Here is a 19,707-nt window from a genome sequence, read left to right as displayed (position 1 = left end):
CGACGCCGAGATTAAGCGTCTCGCGTCCACGGACCGAGCTCATTCTTGTTTTATCCACGACGCATTTTGCGCTCTGTGTTGTGAGCCGCCAAGGACGGGAAGCATGCAAATCTAACAACAACAACAACAACAACAACAACAACAACAACAACAACAACAACAACAACAACAACAACAACAACAACAACAACAACAACAACAAATGCCTCCAGATTGCGGAAAGCAAAAAAAGAATAGTCCTGGATCGGAGCTCGCACGCTCAAAACTCCGTGCCCAGGGACCGAGCGCACTGCACGCCTTTGGAGAAGAAAGCGCTTGCAGTTCCCAGGCGGAGGCGGAGGTGGCGCTGTCGAGGGCGCGCTCCCGATTGGTCCGATCCAGGAAGCCTCCCCCGCGCCTTCCCCGCAGCCGCATCTCCGGCGCTGGTTGGCTTCGGGAGCGCTGACGCCGCCCAGCTGGCCTCGCCTTTCCTCTCCCCGAGAGGCGAGAGGCATCCGCGGGCGAGCTGGGCGCGTGGAGAGCCCGGGCTGCGGACGGCTGCTCGGCGAAGGTGCTGCTGCTGCTGTTGCTGCGGCGGCGGAATCCCCATGGAAGGTAATCTCTCTCGATCTCTGGAGTCTGCGATCCCTTCTAGGCTTCCCCGGTTCTCAATTCGGCCCGCTTTCGCCGCAGACGCGGAACTCGGTAGGAGAGGGTGTCTCTGAGCATGTACAGAGTTCATTTTCCTCCCCTGCGAATCTCCGCGATCCCTTCTAGGCCTTCCCGGTTCTCAGTTCGGTCCGATTTGGGCGTAGACGCGGAACTCGGTAGGAGAGGGTGTCTCTGAGCATGTACAGAGTGCATTTTTTAAAATCTCCCGGGACTGGAGGATTTGGGCGGGCGCGTCCGCTTGCTTGGAAAAAAAGGCTTTCCGAATCGGAGGACGGCTTTTCCCAGCTTCTCTTTCTACAGACTCGACACCGTCTGCCCTTGCTCCCCTCCCCCCCTTTTTTTAAACAGCTTAGTTGAAATAAGGTGACTTAATAGCTTGCCTGTTCTGGCCCATCCGCCTCATGTTGTCGCTCTGTTACTGTTTTATTAATTGGATGGTTTTGATACTTTTTAATTTTTGTTTTGCTTATTGCATTTCCTATGTGCTGTTGGAAGCAACTCTTGATATCATATTGGCGGAAAGGGTGGTCTGCATACTTGGAGGAATAATTCAGAGTCCTCTGAAAATATGCAATTATCTTTCCCCCCTGTAACCTCCAGCCATAACTTGACTTGAGCGCGACTGAATCTCATGTTTAGAAACTGCGCTCAGCCCAGCACTTTTATGTGCATACCTTTCAGTAAACATTCAGCTGATATTGCAGCAGTAGAAAGGGTTGTGTTTGGAAGGCTGCTTCTTCCTGAGATAGATTCCCATCTTCGGAGAGTTTTTGAGCACAGATCCTGGCCAAAGGACCTCTTTAGGCTTTGTCGGCCACCAGTCATGGTGCCTATTTAAAGTAATACTGCTTCTATCTTTGGCCAGTAATCCAAAGGTATTGAGGAGGAGGACTGTAAGTCTTTGAGGGGGGAGGATAGCTCCCCCCCCCACTTAAAATCTTAATAATAATAATAATAATAATAATAATAATAATAATAATAATAATAATCACTGCTTCACATTCCTTCTTACTTTGAGGCTACATGAGCACCGGAGACTTCTCTGTAGTGACCCCAGTGTTTTAAAAACACACACAAAAATACCTCTCTACAGCTCCCTCACTTCTTACTTAAAACTACAACAAAAAACTTTTTAGTCTTTTAAACTTAGTGTCTTTCTCTTGTGCTTTGTAGATATGTTGTCATTGTGCTGTTCCTTGCTGTTACAGGCTGTGGTGGTGTTGTTGTTGATATATTATTTTACAGTGTTATTTTTTTTAGTGTGTTTAACTATTTTTGAAACGAATATGGAAAAAGTAGCAAGTAAATGTTTTAAAATAAACTAAGGGAAAGGAAAGTTACCAGCTAATGTGGATCTGCAAATAGGCACGATTCAGCTTCTCTGAAAACCAGTTTCTCCGGATCGATTGATCTCTGTGTGAATTCAGCTTTTCTGCGAAGGAGGTTTCTTTAGGGTTTGTGAAAGTGTTGCTTGAATCGAGGAATTTGAGATGTTTAGCTGAGGGATTACTTTGGCATCTGAAGAGTCGACTCAAAAGCATTACGGGTAGTTCACAAAAAAACAGTAAATGTTCCAATTTCTCCTGTTTATTTGATCAGCATGTCTTTAACAATACCTCCCCCCAAAAAAATAAAATAAATGCTGCATCTTCAAGCATTGCCCATAGTGACGCAAAGTATGTGCGCATGGGTTTGTATTTTGCATTAACTGTATCTCTGTGTCTTGTTGCCACAGTTCCACAACTGCTGTGAGCGGAAAAATCATCCGGCCACCGGCCAACGCTTCAAAGTTTGGCTGTGCTCCGGAGGACTATGGGGAACCAGCTGGCCCCAGTGCCCTCATTCATGCCCCATTTGCAGGCCCTGCACGTGGTGGTGGTTGGGCTGGATGCAGCCGGCAAAACGTCGCTGCTGTACCGCTTGAAGTTCCAGGAGTTTGTCAAGAGCGCGCCCACGAAGGGCTTCAACATGGAGAAGATCCGGGTGCCGCTGGGCGGTTCGCGCGCCATCACTTTCCAGGTGTGGGACGTGGGCGGCCAGGAGAAACTGCGCCCCCTCTGGAAATCCTACATGCGCCGCACGGATGGCGTCGTGTTTGTGGTGGACTCTTCAGAGGCCGAGCGGCTGGAGGAGGCCCGCGTGGAGTTGCACAAGATCGTCCGTTCCTCGGAAAACCAGGGCGTCCCCATGTTGGTGCTGGCCAACAAACAGGATGTGGTCCAAGCCCTCTCCGTAGCCGAGGTGGAGAAGTTCCTGGGTCTGCCCGAACTCTGCGCCTCCACCTCGAACCACATCCAGGGCTGCAGCGCTGTCAGCGGACAGGGCCTTCAGCAAGGCCTGGAAAAACTCTACGAAATGATTCTCAAGCGCAAAAAAGCCCTTCGCACCAGCAAGAAGAAGCGCTGACAAACTGGCGTGTGAGATTATCTCTGGGGGATTCAGGCATTTTGCACCCGGACCGCAGTTTTTTGCCACCCCGGGACATAGTTTCGGAACAATGTGAGGTTGCAAATCAGACAATTTCCTCTTTGGTGACTCTGCTTTTTGGACTTATGAATTGTGGAGCATTTGTGCCCTCGTTTTTGTATTTTTATGTTGTGAACCACCCTGTGAATACGGGTATACAGACTGAATAAATAATAGGGATAATACCTCCCATGGGCAGTAAGAAAGCATCTTGGCAGCCTTCCCTGCCCTGGATTTCTTCCCCCGGGAGAAAGGGGGAATTTTCCAAAGAGTTGGAGGTCCGTCATGCGCCAACCGCATTATTTGTTTATATCTTTTCAAAAAGAAAGCATAATGTTTTCTGGGCTCCCCACCCCTGTTTTTCTGTTGTTGTTTTTTGTAGAAAACAAACCTTAAATTATTTTAAAAAAACACCATTCTTTTCAGAGTTGGGGACGAGGCATTTATGTCATCTTTTGTGCACAGGGTTGAGGGAGGGTTTTGGCATGCTAAGGAGATGGACCAGATGATAAACAAGGGGAAAACGCAGAGCTGCTTGCTTGCAGTGTTAGAAACTGAGATGGGAGGAGCTAAAGGGCACCTTGAACCTAGGTTATGGGCGCAACAACGGGATGTCTTACAACAAGAATACAAAGCTGAAAATGAATGAACTGCAGCTAAAATATTATGTTCATTTTCCCCATGGTCTAGTCCTTCCCCTGCCCACCCCCCTAAGAGGGTCTCTTCTCCAGTCTTCAAAGAGTAGCTGGAAGTGGGGAGACAGAAAAAGTCCTCCTTTCCTTCCACACTGCAGTTTCAATCTGAAATCTTAGGCTCAGCAACTGCTCACGCTAATGAAATTCCCTGTCGCAAAATGCGCCCAGAACAATGGGAGTTTCGAACGCGGCTTGCATGATGTTCGTAAAGATTATTTGTAAACATCGTGCCTTCCTGGAACCGAAGGTAATGCTTAAACCTCTGCAAGAAGAGAGGCTGGAGCTCAGGGCTTTTCAGGGCCTTTAGTTTTCTACCCACAAACCTCTGGATACATCCCCATGAGTTGTTCCTGCTCTGTAGTGAAGACAGGCTTATGCTGGAAGACAAGGACTCGTGAGTTCCTTTACATGTCCCACTGATTATCATCATTAGGTACCCACAGCTAGCTCCTCAGTATCTGGGAATGGGGACAGCCAGGTTGTCACTTCTAGGGAGGCTCTGGGCATAGCACTGTTCCTTTTGGAGATGAAGGACTGGTTGCCGCGCTCCCAGTTTCCTCTTCTGGTGTTAGAGACTGCCTGCGTTGACTTGGGAGAGGAGGAGGGGAGGGGTGCGTTTGACGCGAGGGGCTTTGCGTCGCTGTAAAATTCCATCTGCTTTTGCGCTGACTGTTTCCCCCGCCCCAGTTTTCCATGAGCCCAGATCAACATTGTTCGCTCAGGCTTTGTTTAGATCAGAAGCAATTTCCAGCTCCAGAGTTTGGCGCTTTCTCAGCTAAGGACGTCTCTGAGCATGCAAATCTTCATTTGAAGATAACCAGAGGTAATGGTTGCAAACATTGCAGCTGAACATTTATCAATACACTTGTCGGTGCAATAAGGTGTCTGGTGATGATAAAAAAGAAAACGCTGGTTTGCCTTTTTGCATTTCCCTTCGCTTCTAATTCAGCATTTTGCTCTAGACATGCACATGCATTGTGATTTTCTTGCCATCTGCACCTCTTAACCCAGACCCCACATATCTAGGCTTAGGGGCGCAAATCAGAGTATTTAGGCAGACCGGAGCACCCAGCGGTTCTTGCCCCTTGTGGGTCTAACCTCCCCCAACAAAATCAGACCGATAACACGTTTGGGTAGCAGCTGTTGTGTCTCTGGGGTGGGGTGGAGGCCGGTGGGGACTTGGCGCTGGCTCAGACACGCTGCTGGAAAAGAGGACAACGGTTTTTAGCCTGGCATACACGCTCAGCGAAAACACCAGATTTCCGGATGGTCTGGCACCCCAATCTCGTGTTTGTACGGTGAAGATTTCTTCAGTTCTTATTTTACATGTCGGCCCCTGCATATTCCCATTGGGGAAGAGATCGCTCCTTTGTTGGTGGATGAGGAGGAATTAAGTGTGGGCTTCCTTCAGTACGCAACAGGGCAGCACCGTGTTGCTAGAGTCTGCTAATCCTAATGCTCTGGCTGGAATTTGGCAAGGAAGTCCACATTTGTGGACATGAGAACACAGGAACAGACGGTTATTTTTTTCCTGGTATCCATTGGTGAGAAGGGCTCATGCTTGCCAATCCTCTCCTACAAATCCCCCCCCCCCCCGGGCTATTTTCTCTTTAGCTGGAAGTACTTCCAATTTTTGGCTGGGTTTTTTTGGGGGTGGGAATAAGCTGTGGCCATTGTCAAGAGGAGATGCTTAATTCATCTGCATTTAATGCCTACATTTGAACACATGCCGCCAGTTGCACAGAGCTGCTGAGGAAATGTGTCGGACCCATGAATGTTCAGAGTGCCGGAATGGAGCTTTTCATAGAATCAGAACCACAGAATTGTTGGAAGGGACTACAAGGGTCATCTAGTCCAACTCCCTGTAATGCAAGAATCTTTTTGCCCAATGTGAGGCTTGAACCCCTGTCCCTGAGATTAAGCGTCTCATGCTCTACCGACTGATGCACAGAGCTTTTAATCAACACCGCTTGACCTTCTAAAGTAAAATGACGGGGTTCGTGCGTTTTGTGGATACCTGTAATGTTTTCTGGTGCAAAATCAAGGCTGTTGTTTTCTCCGTGATGGGGGAATACGGAGGCCTGCTGCCACAACTTCCCTACTGGGACAAGCAGTTGTTGGGAAGGAATTTTGACTGGGAAAACACTAGCAGCAGGAAGGACAATCAGGCACCCACAGCGCCACTCCAGTCAAATATATCTCTCCCCCCAACCAAAATAAAGCATTTGAAACTTAAAAGTAAAAAAATTAAAAAGTCAGGATAGCAACTTCCAGGACTGCCATGTAATGTGTGGTTTGCCCTTGGATCCGCCCCAGGCAGAGGAAGCAGAAGCAGCTCAGATTACTCAGAGTTGAGGAGAAAGTCACTCTGCTAGTCTTCTGCCTTGTTGGGTGTTTTCACATTCAAGAACTACCATATTTTTCGCTCTATAGGATGCACCCGACCATAGGACAGGGGGAGAACAAGCAAAAATAATTCTCCACCTCTCTGCTCAGCGCCCCTTCACCGACCCCTCTCGTTCTCCAGGCTTCAGCGAAAGCAACGCGAAGCCTTTGGAGCGCGGAGGGAGCGCTCCCTCTGCTTTTCGGAGGCTTCGCATTGCTATCGCTGAAGCCAAGGAGCCTGCATTCGCCCCATAGGATGCACACACATTTCCCCTTAATTTTTGGAGGGGGAAAAGTGCGTCCTATAGAGCGAAAAATACGGTAACTTCTGGCACTCAAAACACATCCTGTGGCTGAAGTCCTTTCTCGGATCAAGCCCTTGGATACAGCTGACTCCTTGGCCTACTAAATGAGAATTCATCTGTTACCTTCCTGGACAAAAGTCACAGCAGCCAAACCGGCTGGGAACTGGTTTTAGGTAGGCAATTTAAACATAGCTCAAAGCAATTATTGTGAGAGCAGCGGGTACAAGAGGTACCAGAGTTCATCCTTTGCCTAGAAATCGCATCCTCTTACTTTCAAGTCGTTCTCCCACCTGATGCAAATGTGCTTTGTCCCTCAGAGAACGTGTGTTATGAAGCAACTAATAAAGAACGAAAGGGAGAGGTTGAGATTATGAAAGAACAGTCACTGTTGTGCGCCAAATAGACATCTGTCTGTTTTCATGCCCTTGCTTCTGATATTCTTGGGCTGGGCCCAGTGAAGTCTCTCTATTGCCTGGTCTGCTGCCTGATTCTTGGCACTGGTAATGTTCCTCCACAGAACATGCTCCTTGTGGTTTAGTTAGCAGGCGCTTGCAAGGAAATGCAAAGTTTCACACAGTGTTAGAAACTCGGGTATATAAGCCAGGCATCAAATGGTTCCTTAAACTAAAATGGAATGTTCAGTTTCAAGGCAGCTTGAAAGCCGTATTTTTCAATACAACTTTTTGGTTCCTGAAATGAGCGGTTCTCAACCTGTGGGTCCCCAGATGTTGTTGGACTACAACTCCCATCATCCCTGAGCTCTGGCCTTGCTAGCTAGGGGTGATGGGAGTTGTAGTTCAACATGATCTGGGGACCCACAGGTTGAGAGAGGCTGGTAGGCAGATAAAATATAATGGCTAGACAGGATGTGGGGTTAAATGTGCAAAAACAGTCAAGGTCCAAGGATCCCCAGGCCTGCACCTCCAGGTGGTGGAGGCGTCAGGCGACAGAATCCTGGCACCTGGACACCTTCACTTGGTCGCAAGGGACCGATAAAAGGTAAAGGTAAAGGGACCCCTGACCATTAGGCCCAGTTGTGGCTGACTCTGGGGTTGCAGTGCTCATCTCGCTTTATTGGCCGAGGGAGCCGGCGTACAGCTTCCGGGTCATGTGGCCAGCATGACTAAGCTGCTTCTGGTGAACCAGAGCAGCGCACGGAAACGCCGTTTACCTTCCCGCTGGAGCGGTACCTATATATCTACTTGCACTTTTGACGTGCTTTTGAACTGCTAGGTTGGCAGGAGCAGGGGCCGAGCAACGGGAGCTCACCCCGTCGCGGGGATTCGAACCGCCAACCTTCTGATTGCCAAGTCCTAGGCTCTGTAGTTTAACCCACAGTGCCACCCGGCTGATAGCCAGGTGCAAAATGCGCCTAGCGAATTTCCAGCGCTGGTTTCACACCCTAAGAGCATAGTGTGGCCACATACATATCATGAAAAGAGAAGAAAATGCATCCTGAGAAAAGGAACAAGATTGCGCTGATATATAGGTGTACTGTACTTAGAATTAATTCTGATAACTTAAATGGAAACAGTGCATTGTACCAAAGTGGGATGTGACCAGGTGGGCGATCTGTCTACCTGTTCACCAGGTGCTGTTAATGAGCAACTTCATGGACTCTATATGGTGCTTTATGTTTAAACTGGATTAAGACCAGAAAGCCCTTCAAACTGATGCCATCAGCTCCCAAGCTGATCAGGGGTCTGTGTGACCACGTAGCAGCGGCCTTGCATTACTTCAAGCCAGCTGAACTCTGAATCTGGAGGATAAGCCACTAGGCTGTCCTTGCTCGGCGTGTGCTTGGACACTAATGCATTCTTTTATGTAAGAGATTTGAGGGCAACGGGTTTAAATCGCCTTTGGAGCTGTTACATAAGGGCTTTCCAAATCTGCCGACCTCTCCTGCTCCTGCGCCACTCCCAGGATTAGTGGTGCTGACTCATTATCTTCCTCAGAGGCTCAGTCCCTCGCAGGCAATCTGTTCAGCTCAGAGGCGCTGCCCTCACTTGTTTTACACGGCCAGACAACAAAAAAAACGTCTTTGAAAGCAGGTTTGGGGACTGGCCACGTGTGAAGGTGGCGGTGTTCGTTTCAGAATCCATGCTCCCTGGCTCATGTGGTCAGCTCCAGATTTTGAAACTACTAGTACAGTGGTACCTCAAGTTACAGACGCTTCAGGTTACAGACACTTCAGATTACAGACTCCGCTAACCCAGAAATATTACCTCGGGTTAAGAACTTTGCTTCAGGATGAGAACAGAAATCGTGCAGAGGCAGCGCGGCAGCAGCGGGAGGCCCCATTAGCTAAAGTGGTACCTCAGGTTAAGAACAGTTTCGGGTTAAGAACGGACCTCCAGAATAAATTAAGTTCTTAACCTAAGGTACCACTGTACTGCGAAGAAACAACAGCTTCCAATCTCTGAGCGGCTCCTCTGCCCGCTGCAGCGCTGCTTGCCAGAAAGATCAGCATTCTGCACATGCTCAGGTGTGTTCTCTCGGTCACTTTTCTCACATATTCCAGGCCAACGGCAAGAAAAACAGGTGGCTGAGTCCTGGCTCAGCCCCTGGGTGTCTGTCTGCATCTCAGCAAGGCAGCAATCTTGACTCCAGCTGTAAGTAGAGAGGACTTGCTCCACAAAGTAGTTTCTTCTTAATTAAGTTCCTGGGCTGGGATGTTCTCGAGACAGGTGTCTCACCCACCCACATCTTTGCTTTCCTGGGGCCCCTTTCAGTTTTCATAATGAAGGCAGCCTTAGCCACACTATTGCTGTGTTGGCAAAGGAGGAGCTTCTCCTGGAAGAAGCTTTGGTTAAAGGCTTAGTTTCCCCCCTGCCACAACTATGTAGGAAATTGGAAACCTGTACAGTGGTACCCCGAATAAAATTTAAATTAGTAACAGAGATCAAGGATAGAGGAGACTTCAAAGTTCCGGATCTCAAACTATACTATGAAGCGTCAAGCTTGATCTGGGTTATAGATTGGATGATGTTAAAAAAATACAGAAATTTTAGATATAGAGGGATTGGATAACATTTTTGGATGGCACGGTTACTTAGGACATGACAAAGTAAGAAACCACAGAGGATTCTTAAAACATATACAGTGGTACCTCAGGTTAAGAACTTAATTCGTTCTGGAGGTACGTTCTTAACCTGAAACTGTTCTTAATCTGTAGTACCACTTTAGCTAATGGGGCCTCCCGCTGCCGCCGTGCCACCAGAGCACAATTTCTGTTCTCATCCTGAAGCAAAGTTCTTAAGCTAAGGTACTATTTCTGGGTTAGCGGAGTCTGTAACCTGAAGCGTCTGCAACCTGAAGCGTCTTTAACCCGAGGTACCACTGTACTTCAGTTGTAGCCCTCCAGAATGCTGGACCCCATGCTCTACTGTACAAAATAAAAGTTAAAACCCACCAACATGCCAATCGTAAGACGCAGAAAATGCGAGAAGGCATTGTCGGCACTCTTCTCCCTGATCTGATAGTCTTCTATGTGGGAGGAGAGGAAATCACGTGAGCCCCGATCCGAAATGATACCAGGCAGACACAAGTTCGCCACCTTATCTCCCGCGAGAAGAGCCACGTGTAAGTTTTGATAACATTTGAGGCCTCAGATGCAGGGAAGTCAAATGCACCGAGCTTCAGAAATGCAAATGCTCTCGTGAGCCATGCTCTTCTTCGAAAGGCATTTGAATAAGTATTTAAAACAAAAACGTAAGAATAGCGTGCTGGGTCAGGCCAGTCACCCACATAGTTCAGCATCCTGCTTTCCCAGTGGCCAGCTAGATGCCTGTGGGAAGTCCCTTCGGCAGGTCCTGAGTGCAAGAGCAGCCTCCTCCTGCAATTTCCAGCAACTGGTATTCGGAAGCAGAGTGCCGCCAACCAACCACGGAGGCACATCTTTTAAAGCTATCCAAGCTGGTCATCACGGCCTCTTCTGAGAGCTAATTCCAAAGTTTGACTATGCGTTGTGCAGAGAAGCACTTTTTTTGTGCCTGCCCTATCTATTATTATTATTATTATTAAATTTATTTCATCATTTTTTCGATACAAACAACAACTGCAACTACAACAAAAACCATAATAACAATAATAACACAATTTGACAATTCAGATTTAAATACACTGATATACCTATGACTGCACCTTTTTAACAATATTTCCCCACCTCTCTCCTCCCCACACTTCCCACCACTATCCGCCTTATCGCTAAAATATTCATTCCAGATTTCTTCATATTTATCCATTCTTAATTTGCATTGACATGCAATTCGTTAATATGCAGCTAATCTGTACATATTATCAATCCACGTGCTCAACGGAATCTTTTTGCAGCTCTTCCAATTCATCAAAACAAGTTTTTTTGCTTCTAATATGGCACAGTACATCCATTATTATTTTTTACCCTATCTTCCGATGTTTGGTTTCTTTGGCTATCCACAAATTCTAGTGCTGTTAAAGAGGGCAAATGAGTGTTTTCCCTATCACGCTGTCTCTTGTTCACCTTTTCGCTAAACAAAAAAGCCACTTGGACTAGATCACCCTTCGGGCTCCCTTCCAACGCTACAATTCTATGAAACTCTCCTCAGAGATGAATTGCTCCATCCCATAATCACATTTGTGAACCTAAAAGTTTCAGCACATCCATGCTACAAATACAGATTTATTCCCATCTCCCCTGCCAAGATTTGAAAATAACAATCTCAAAGCATGTTTGATTAAAACTGTTGCCAGTACTATACAAATTGCAAATGTTGATATTGGGGGGGGGGGGGGATTCCCCCTGGGCAGAAGAGATAAAGTTATTTGCCAGAGATAGTGTTACAACACTTTCATCTGAATTTACTGGCTTTGTTAGCTGTGACTAGAAAATTTCAACCCGCTCACATCAAGAGAGGGGCAGGGAAATTCTGGGGCATTCAAGGATTTTCTTCCCCATCTGCTCGCACACAAAGATCGATTTCCTTCTCTCTCTCATCCAGTCTGAACCAAACTATTAAGTCCAGTGTTACAACACAGGGATAATTATTTTTGACCCGATCGCTGAGCCACGACAGATGAGATTTGGGCTGAGGGCCTTATGCAAGAATTTGCAGCTGAAGCGATGGCTGCCTGCCATGTTCGGAGGCAAATGTGTAGGTGGGGGAAATAATATGGGCTGCTTTGTACTCCCCGTTTCTGGGTCACGCACTTGTGCAATTTGCATGCTCCAACCCTGAAGACCCCAATTCCCCCTAAACAGCCCATGCCATATGTCTGCTGACTAACCAGAACACCAATACACCCAGCTACCTATAGACACATGGGCAAATTAATATACCCCACAAAAAATAGACCCCCCCTGCTTTTGCATATACATGCATTTGAGTGCCTAAGACTATTGTTGTAAAGGGCATATTTTTATTTACAACACTATACAAAAAAGTATACCGTATTTTTCCATCTATAAGACACCCCCATGCATAAGACCCTCCCCCCTATTTTGGGGGACTCAATTTTAAGAAAATGAGGGGAGATGGCCCAAAGTTGTTGAGCTTCTCCCCCCCACGCAGCTGCGCGCGGGAAACACTCCCTAGATCGTTTCCCACGCACAGCAGCATCGGGGGAAGTTGCGCTCTCACCAACTGGTGTGCGCACGCTGCTTCTCTCCCCCTCCCCATGCCACTATCTGTCTATTGGGCGACCCCAGTTTTTTTACACGATTTTTGAGTCAAAAAACCTTGTCTAATACACGGGAAAATACGGTAATAAAAGGACAGAGCTAGTGCAAGGGATGGTTGTTCAAGAAGAGTCTTTGCAGAGGGAAACGGCATTGTAGAATAAGCCATGGCAGATAGGTAACTTCTTTCTTCTTTGGCGATCACTCGTAGCCAAGTAAAATTGTCTTCCATAAACACGGTTTTAACAGTGAGTCCGTAAGTGACTGGGGAGGCCAATTTTGGATCCACACGTCCTTCCACAGTGGGGACATAGGTTTCCAGGCGGGAGTTGATCATGGTGTGGATTTGCCAAGTGCGTCTTCCTCTCAGCACGTTTCTCCCTTGCGTCCTGAGTTTGAGCGTCTTCAAAGCCCACGACAACTTTGGCGAAGGCTGTTCTCCCGCTGGAGCGCTCGCAGGCAAGTGTTTCCCAATTCCTGGTGTTTATACTACATTTTAGGGGACGTGGGTGGCGCTGTGGGTTAAACCACAGAGCCTAGGACTTGCTGATCAGAAGGTCAGCGGTTCGAATCCCGACGACAGGGTGAGCTCCCGTTGCTCGGTCCCTGCTCCTGCCCACCTAGCAGTTCGAAGCACGTCAAAAGTGCAAGTAGATAAATAGGTACCGCTCCAGCGGGAAGGTAAACGCCGTTTCTGTGCGCTGCTCTGGTTCGCCAGAAGCAGCTTAGTCACACTGGCCACATGACCCAGAAGCTGTACACCGGCTCCCTCGGCCAATAAAGCAAGATGAGCGCCGCAACCCCAGAGTCGGCCACAACTGGACCTAATGGTCAGGGGTCCCTTTACCTTTACCTTTTTGTTGTTGTTTGTTGCCTTGAGACAGTCTTTAAACCTCTTTTGTTGACCACCAGCATTACGCTTTCCATTTTTAAGTTCGGAATAGAGCAGGGGTTGGCAACCTAAGGCCCATGGGCCATAAGCAGCCCACGGGGGTTGTTTAACCAGCCCACAAGCCACCCCCCAACCAAGCCGCCCACTCGGCGAGTCCCCGCGCGCTGCGCTAAACCGGTGCAGGCCGGCACGGGGACTTACTTCAGCGGCGCCAGAAATCGCAGATGCCGGAAAGCGCACGATCCGGCCCACGGAAGGATCTCTGCTGGAGTGAACCAGCCCAGGCGAGGTAAACTTTGCTGACCCCTGGAATAGAGTGAGAAATAGTGCAACGTTGTCTCAAATGACCGCGTCACCACTGCGAGGGAAGCTCTGAAATTAGCTGAAAAAGTAAGAAGCTTTGATTGGTGTTGTAAACAAAAAATGCCCTTTTCCCTTATGGGGTATCCAAGAGCCCATATAGAGTCCTTACGTAGGTTACGTAGGAGAAGAAACAGACGCCAACCACAGAATATTGAGAAGCAAAGTGGCTAGTAAGCCTGATCTTTATTGATCTGTAGCAACAGGGTGCTCCCCTCACCTGCAGGAGAGAGGAGGAACCCCGAAAAATGGTGCGCAAGGCCTTATATGGACTTTTGAAATTGCCACCCTGTAGATCAAGACCACCCCCAGAAACATCATACATACATCACAGAAGGGGTGTAACCTAAGACCACCCCTCAGATACATCACACCTACATCACAGAAAACAAGGTCTAAAACAGAAATCTGAATGTTGTTTTTCCTGTTTGCCAGGTTATCTGATTGCCTTTCCTGATAGTCTGTCACCCATTAAAATGCTGATTACTCAATTCCTGAGACAATGGGAAGGCTCCCTGACACCCCCCCCTCCCTCCTTGCAGGGAAAACATTTGGTCATTTTGGGAATCAAAATGGTTGCAGGTTGGTCTTCCTGTGCTGATCTATGTACATGCTTGGTTGGTACACTTACGAACATTACCATACATCTAAGATCATAAAATTCCTATCACATTGGGAAAACTGAGAACGCTAGCCATAGAACCAGCTCAGGAAGAAAATTGTTGTTGTTTAGTCGTTTAGTCGTGTCCGACTCTTCGTGACCCCATGGACCAGAGCACGCCAGGCACTTCTGTCTTCCACTGCCTCCCGCAGTTTGGTCAGGCTCATGTTTGAAAATACATCCAGTAATTTGGACTGGGGGGGGCGGAGGCAGAGAGCGGGGCTTGGAGTGACTTTCTCGGTAGGGGCTGCGGCACCCTGTTTTGTTCGGTGACTAGCTTGGGGGTTTAGCGATTGTCAATGCCACCCGCAGGAAGGAGGAAAAATAGATAGTGCACTTGAGCTCCTCACTAGGTAATTGCAACCAGCCCACACATACAATCTTGGATTAGAGAACAAAGCAGGGCATTCTATTCAGAGGGTGGCAATTGGCAGGCAGGCTTCAGCTTTCCTTATATCAGACTTGCATCTGCTCTCTGGGTGTGCATGTGGTTGAAACTTGCATAATTCCTTGACATGAGCAGCAAGTGCTGCAGCCGCAGAAGATCAAGCACATATCTAAGGCCATCTTTGGGTGCGTGTAGTTAAGATCTTCCACCCAGTGTGAGCCTGGAAGGGCTTGCACAGGAAACGTCTGTGTTGCAAACTTGCAAAGGAGAAGGAAAGGGTGACCGGGGGCAGGGAAGGTTTGCTCTCCTCCTCCGAATGCGAAGCTTGAGCCTTTTTTTCATAAGTCCGGCTTCACAGCAGACCTCTGCCATTCCTTACCAATATAATTTAGGAAGCCACCAGAGCTGTAGCCAGTCCTGGTCGGAGCATTAGAAACAGCTGAGATGTTATCCCAAATCTTGCAGCGGTAGGAACCAGCAGCTGCCAGATTCTGCATCTGCTGTCCAGCAAAACATCGGAGCCCAAGCCCAGAGCTTCCCAGGCTACCTGGAACAGGGGCCGGCAACCTAAGGCCCAGGGGCCACAAGCAGCCCATGGGGGTCATTTAACCGGCCCACGAGCCACACCCAAACTGAGCCGCCCGCTAGGCGAGTCCCCACGCGCTGCGCTAAACCGGTGCAGCACAGCATGGGGACTCGCTTCTGTGGCGCCGGAAATCGCATCTGCGCAGATGCCAGAAATCGCGGGCGGGTGCGCAATGCGGCCCACAGAGGGATCTCCGCTGGAGTGAACCGGCCCAGGTGAGGTAAACCTTGCTGAGCCCTGACCTAGAAGAAGAAGAAGAAGAAGAAGAAGAAGAAGAAGAAGAAGAAGAAGAAGAAGAAGAAGAAGAAGAAGAAGAAGGGTTTGGATTTGATATCCCGCCTTTCACTCCCTTTAAGGAGTCTCAAAGCGGCTAACAATCTCCTTTCCCTTCCTCCCCCACAACAAACACTCTGTGAGGTGAGTGGGGCTGAGAGACTTCAAAGAAGTGTGACTAGCCCAAGGTCACCCAGCAGCTGCATGTGGAGGAGCGGAGACGGGAACCCGGTTCCCCAGATTACGAGACTACCGCTCTTAACCACTACACCACACCACAAGTAGCAGGTGGTGAAGGCAGCAGCAGGATATCCCAGCATCAGCCCAGCACAGGCCAAGAATCATCAGGGCTAAAGTCCATCACTGCAGCATCGTTTAGTTCTTATGCCTACATTTTCTTTTTTTAAAAAAGTTACGTCAGCGGGTGAGCAGCCAGGCTAATAAATGGTTATAGATGCTTCTTTTGTTTTATTTTCTCTTTAAAAAAACATTATTATTTTCTACAAAGAATAACGTGCTTATTCCTGCATAAATGTGTTTAGTGTCGGGGAAGCACACCCCATTTTATTCCTGTAGTCATGGTGACGCAAGAATTCAAGTGAGTTTAAAATGTGAAATTGCACGTGCTCTCAGCGTATTTCTTTTTCGTTTAATCATGGTTGCCAAACTGGTTTTTTGTTTTGCTTGCTTGCTTGCTCCTTGTTCTAACACACCAGGAATGCAGAAGCGGTTGTTAAAGGATGGGATTTGAGAGAAGTGCTTCACAACTGACATAATACAATTGGCCTCTGCAAGACCGGTATGGCCAGGGTCTAAAATTACTTAGCTGTAACACCATGTTCCCCGAATGCAGTTCCAGGACTGAACACAGGGCAATTGTGGATAAAGCTCATGTTTTGGATCTGAATATAGAAAATTGACTTAACTACAACATTCAAAGAGACCCTCTTGGCTCTGTATGAAGTTGGAGTAACTGTGGAGCTCTAAGGCCTTCTTCTAAGAAGAAGGTGGACTCTCACAGATATTATGGGACACCCAAAACATTACGGCAAACAGTGGCTCCTCCGAGGCCATCATTAAGGACCCAGGAAACGGGGTGATCTAAATGTACAGCCAAAATTCGGAGGTGTTCTGGAGCCTGCTGGAATAATGGGGTGATAAAACAGGGTGGTGATACAGTGACTACCGCAACCGACGCAAGATAATTTCACCAAGGCAACTATCTGCAAATAAACAATAATTAACGTCCATAAAAATGGCAAAAGTAGTTTCGTTCCCAAATCAGTTTTATCTGAAACAATAGCGAACGCAGTAAATAAAGAGCTTGCTTGTAATATGTCAGTGGTTCTTCTCTTTCCAAAATAGATTTTATCTTGAACAACTGCAAACACGGTAATAAAGGGTCCACTTGCGACAAATCAGTGGTTTGGTGCTTGGACGCCGTTCCGGTAATCTGACGTTCTGCTGCTAAATCCCTTAGTCATCAAGCTGCCAAAATCTATTGTAACAGAATTGCACTGAATTAATAAGCAGAATAAAGAAAATGTAAATTTAAAATACAGGTACGTGGAGGATGCATAATTAAGGCATGCCTTTGTAGTAAATGATATACAAGGGAAGACGGCTCAAAGCAGGGGTATATCTTCAAGAATAAAGGCAAGAAAATAATTAGTCTGTTCGTACATGGGGCAGGCAGGTGTAATCTTAATTAAAATGCAAGGAGAAACAAACTGAAACGCAAAGCTATAAATATGTGCCTTGCTTTCTGTTAACCTAACACAGGCCAGAGGTTGAATACAGAGACCCCAAGATCACAATATCAAGGCATGTAGGACCCACCCTTAAAAATAACTAAGTAGGGTCCTCCATCCCCGAATTCGACCCCTGTAGTGGAGGCGTCATGAATGATGTTATAAGAATAAAGGTAAAGGTAAAGGGATCCCTGACCATTAGGTCCAGTCATGACCAACTCCATAGCTGTCAACTTACAGATTTGAAAATAAGGGACCAGCAGCCAAAATAAGGGACCTGCAGCCTCACCTGTTCCAGGCACTCCAGTCTTCCTGTCCTCCTGCAGTCTGGTCAAACTCATGCTGGGTAGCTCCGAGAACACTGTCCAACCAACTTTGTAACCAGAGGTTCAACTGAATAGAATCTGAATCACATGCACCACAAGGCCTATGCAGCCTCAACTTAAGATGGCTCCCCGGCCTGGCTTTGCACTGCAAAGTTTGCAGCAGCAAGTGCAACAAAATGGCGCCCAGCTTTCCAAAACCCCCTCAGCTTGCATTAACTAGCCACACACAAGGCTTGCAAGCTCCACCCCCCAGTCGTTCTTAGACCTCTTATTGGGTGAGCAACACAGTTGGAACCTCCCTCCTCTCTGGCCGGCAGGGAGGGAGAGGAGCTGCTTCCTTTGAAATTTAAGGGACATCATTTAAGGGACATTTAAGGGACATCCATCAATAAGGGACAGCAGCGGGACATGGCGCTGGAATAAGGGACTGTCCCTTCAAATAAGGGACACTTGACAGCTATGTGACTCTGGGGTTGCAGCACTCATCTCGCTTTATTGGCCGAGGGAGCTGGCGTACAGCTTCCGGGTCATGTGGCCAGCATGACTAAGCTGCTTCTGGTGAACCAGAGCAGCACATGGAAATGCCGTTTACCTTCCCGCCAGAGCGGTACCTATTTATCTACTTGTACTTTGAGGTGCTTTTAAACTGCTAGGTTGGCAGGAGCAGGGACCGAGGAACGGGAGCTCACCCTGTTGCGGGGATTCGAACTGCCGACTTCCAATCGGCAAGTCCTAGGCTCTGTGGTTTAACCCACAGCGCCACCCGCGTCCCTGTTATAAGAATATTAAGGTCATATATATATATATATATATATATATATATATATATATATATATATATATAATGTTGTTGTTTAGTCGTTTAGTCATGTCTGACTCTTCGTGACCCCATGGACCAGAGCACGCCAGGCACTCCTGTCTTCCACTGCCTCCCGCAGTTTGGTCAAACTCATGCTGGTAGCTTCGAGAACACTGTCCAACCATCTCGTCCTCTGTCGTCCCCTTCTTCTTGTGCCCTCCATCTTTCCCAGCATCAGGGTCTTTTCCAGGGAGTCTTCTCTTCTCATGAGGTGGCCATGTATTGGAGCCTCAGCAGATGTTCATAAATGTACCAAGCAAACACATACAAATATGTAAACCACGTGTCTGAAACCCACAGAAAAGTCCTGAAACCATTTTCTCCCTTCCAAATTGACCTCAAATATTTCTCTGCAAGGTCGAAGGAAATGTGGAGCCTCCCCATTGTGTCTTTGCTCACAAATCTTCTCTTAAGGGCACATTTAAGATATGAATAGGGTGTGAGCCTGTGACCTGGATTCAGGAGTTGAGTAGTAACCCTATCAGGTAACCTGGCAGACAGGATAAAAACAACACACTCAGATTTCTGTTGTAGTCCGCCCCTTCCCTGATGTGTGTATGATGTATCTGGGGGGTGGTCTTGAGCTACAGGGTGGGCAATTTCAAAGTCTATACAGTGGTACCTTGGGTTAAGAACTTAATTCGTTCCGGAGGTCTGTTCTTAACCTGAAACTGTTCTTAACCTGAAGCATCACTTTAGCTAATGGGGCCTCCCGCTGTGATTTCTGTTCTCATCCTGAAGCAAAGTTCTTAACCTGAGGTACTATTCCTGGGTTAGCGGAGTCTGTAACCTGAAGCGTCTGTAACCTGAAGCATCTGTAACCCAAGGTACCACTGTATAAGGGCTTGTACACCTTTGTCCTGGGTCCCCCCACTTCCTGTGGGGAGGAGCACCCTGTTGCAGCAGCTTTAATAAAGATCAGGCTTACTAGCTGCTTTGCTTCCCAATATTCTCTGGTTGGCCTCTGTTATTTTCTCCCACTGATAGAGAACCTACAAAAGGACTCTATATGGGCTCTTGGGTACCCCATAAGGGAAAAGGAGCAGTTTTTTTCCTCGTAACAATGAAAACTGCAAGTTGCAAAGATGCTAAGGTAAGGATGCCTTCAGGGGTGAGGCTGACACACACTCATTTGTCCGGAGATGGAGGAAAGGTGAGCAAAGATGAGGCAGGAATGCAGCAGCAAGTGGTTATTAGTGGGCGGTTAGGCCGGTAGCAGTTTCGCGTGTGTGGTTTGTGTCACCATCGGATGTCTCCAAGTTGTGCGGAGGAAAATCCACACCCATGAAGCTCCAGAAAGGCAGGCTCTTGCTGTGCCATTAATGGCTCGGCCATTAAACTCGCCGATGGTGTCAACAAGGATCTGTCCTGGGGTGTGTGAGGTACAGAAAGCCATATCTGTGAGAGTGGCATTCTCTGAACCGATACTATTTTTCTAGGAAAAGAGGTGCCG

The 19,707-nt window shown here is 47.7% G+C and overlaps 1 protein-coding gene across 2 annotated transcripts; it reads left to right on the top strand.

The window, feature by feature from the left end:
* Positions 1 to 458: 458 nt before the first annotated feature.
* Positions 459 to 3,542, top strand: ARL4D (ARF like GTPase 4D). 2 transcript variants are annotated; one of them, XM_081167617.1, is made up of 2 exons: positions 459 to 684; positions 2,387 to 3,542. In XM_081167617.1, exon 2 carries the CDS (start codon positions 2,464 to 2,466, stop codon positions 3,055 to 3,057), a length of 594 nt encoding a protein of 197 aa, XP_081023743.1. In that variant the 5' UTR covers positions 459 to 684; positions 2,387 to 2,463; the 3' UTR covers positions 3,058 to 3,542. The 2 variants fall into 2 exon arrangements, with proteins under 2 accessions (XP_081023743.1, XP_081023742.1); XM_081167616.1 differs by having other exon boundaries at positions 462 to 594.
* Positions 3,543 to 19,707: the final 16,165 nt, after the last annotated feature.

This window comes from Podarcis bocagei (genome assembly GCF_964188305.1).
Source record: "Podarcis bocagei genome assembly, chromosome: 13".
NCBI classification, from domain to species: Eukaryota; Metazoa; Chordata; class Lepidosauria; order Squamata; family Lacertidae; genus Podarcis; species Podarcis bocagei.
Note: the sequence above shows the minus strand (reverse complement) of the source record. Positions and strands in the feature narration are given on the sequence as shown.

What these genes read in the sequence shown, in the direction of transcription:
- ARL4D (XM_081167617.1), top strand. Translation starts at nt 2,464, where the DNA reads ATGGGGAACCAGCTGGCCCCAGTGCCCTCATTCATGCCCCATTTGCAG.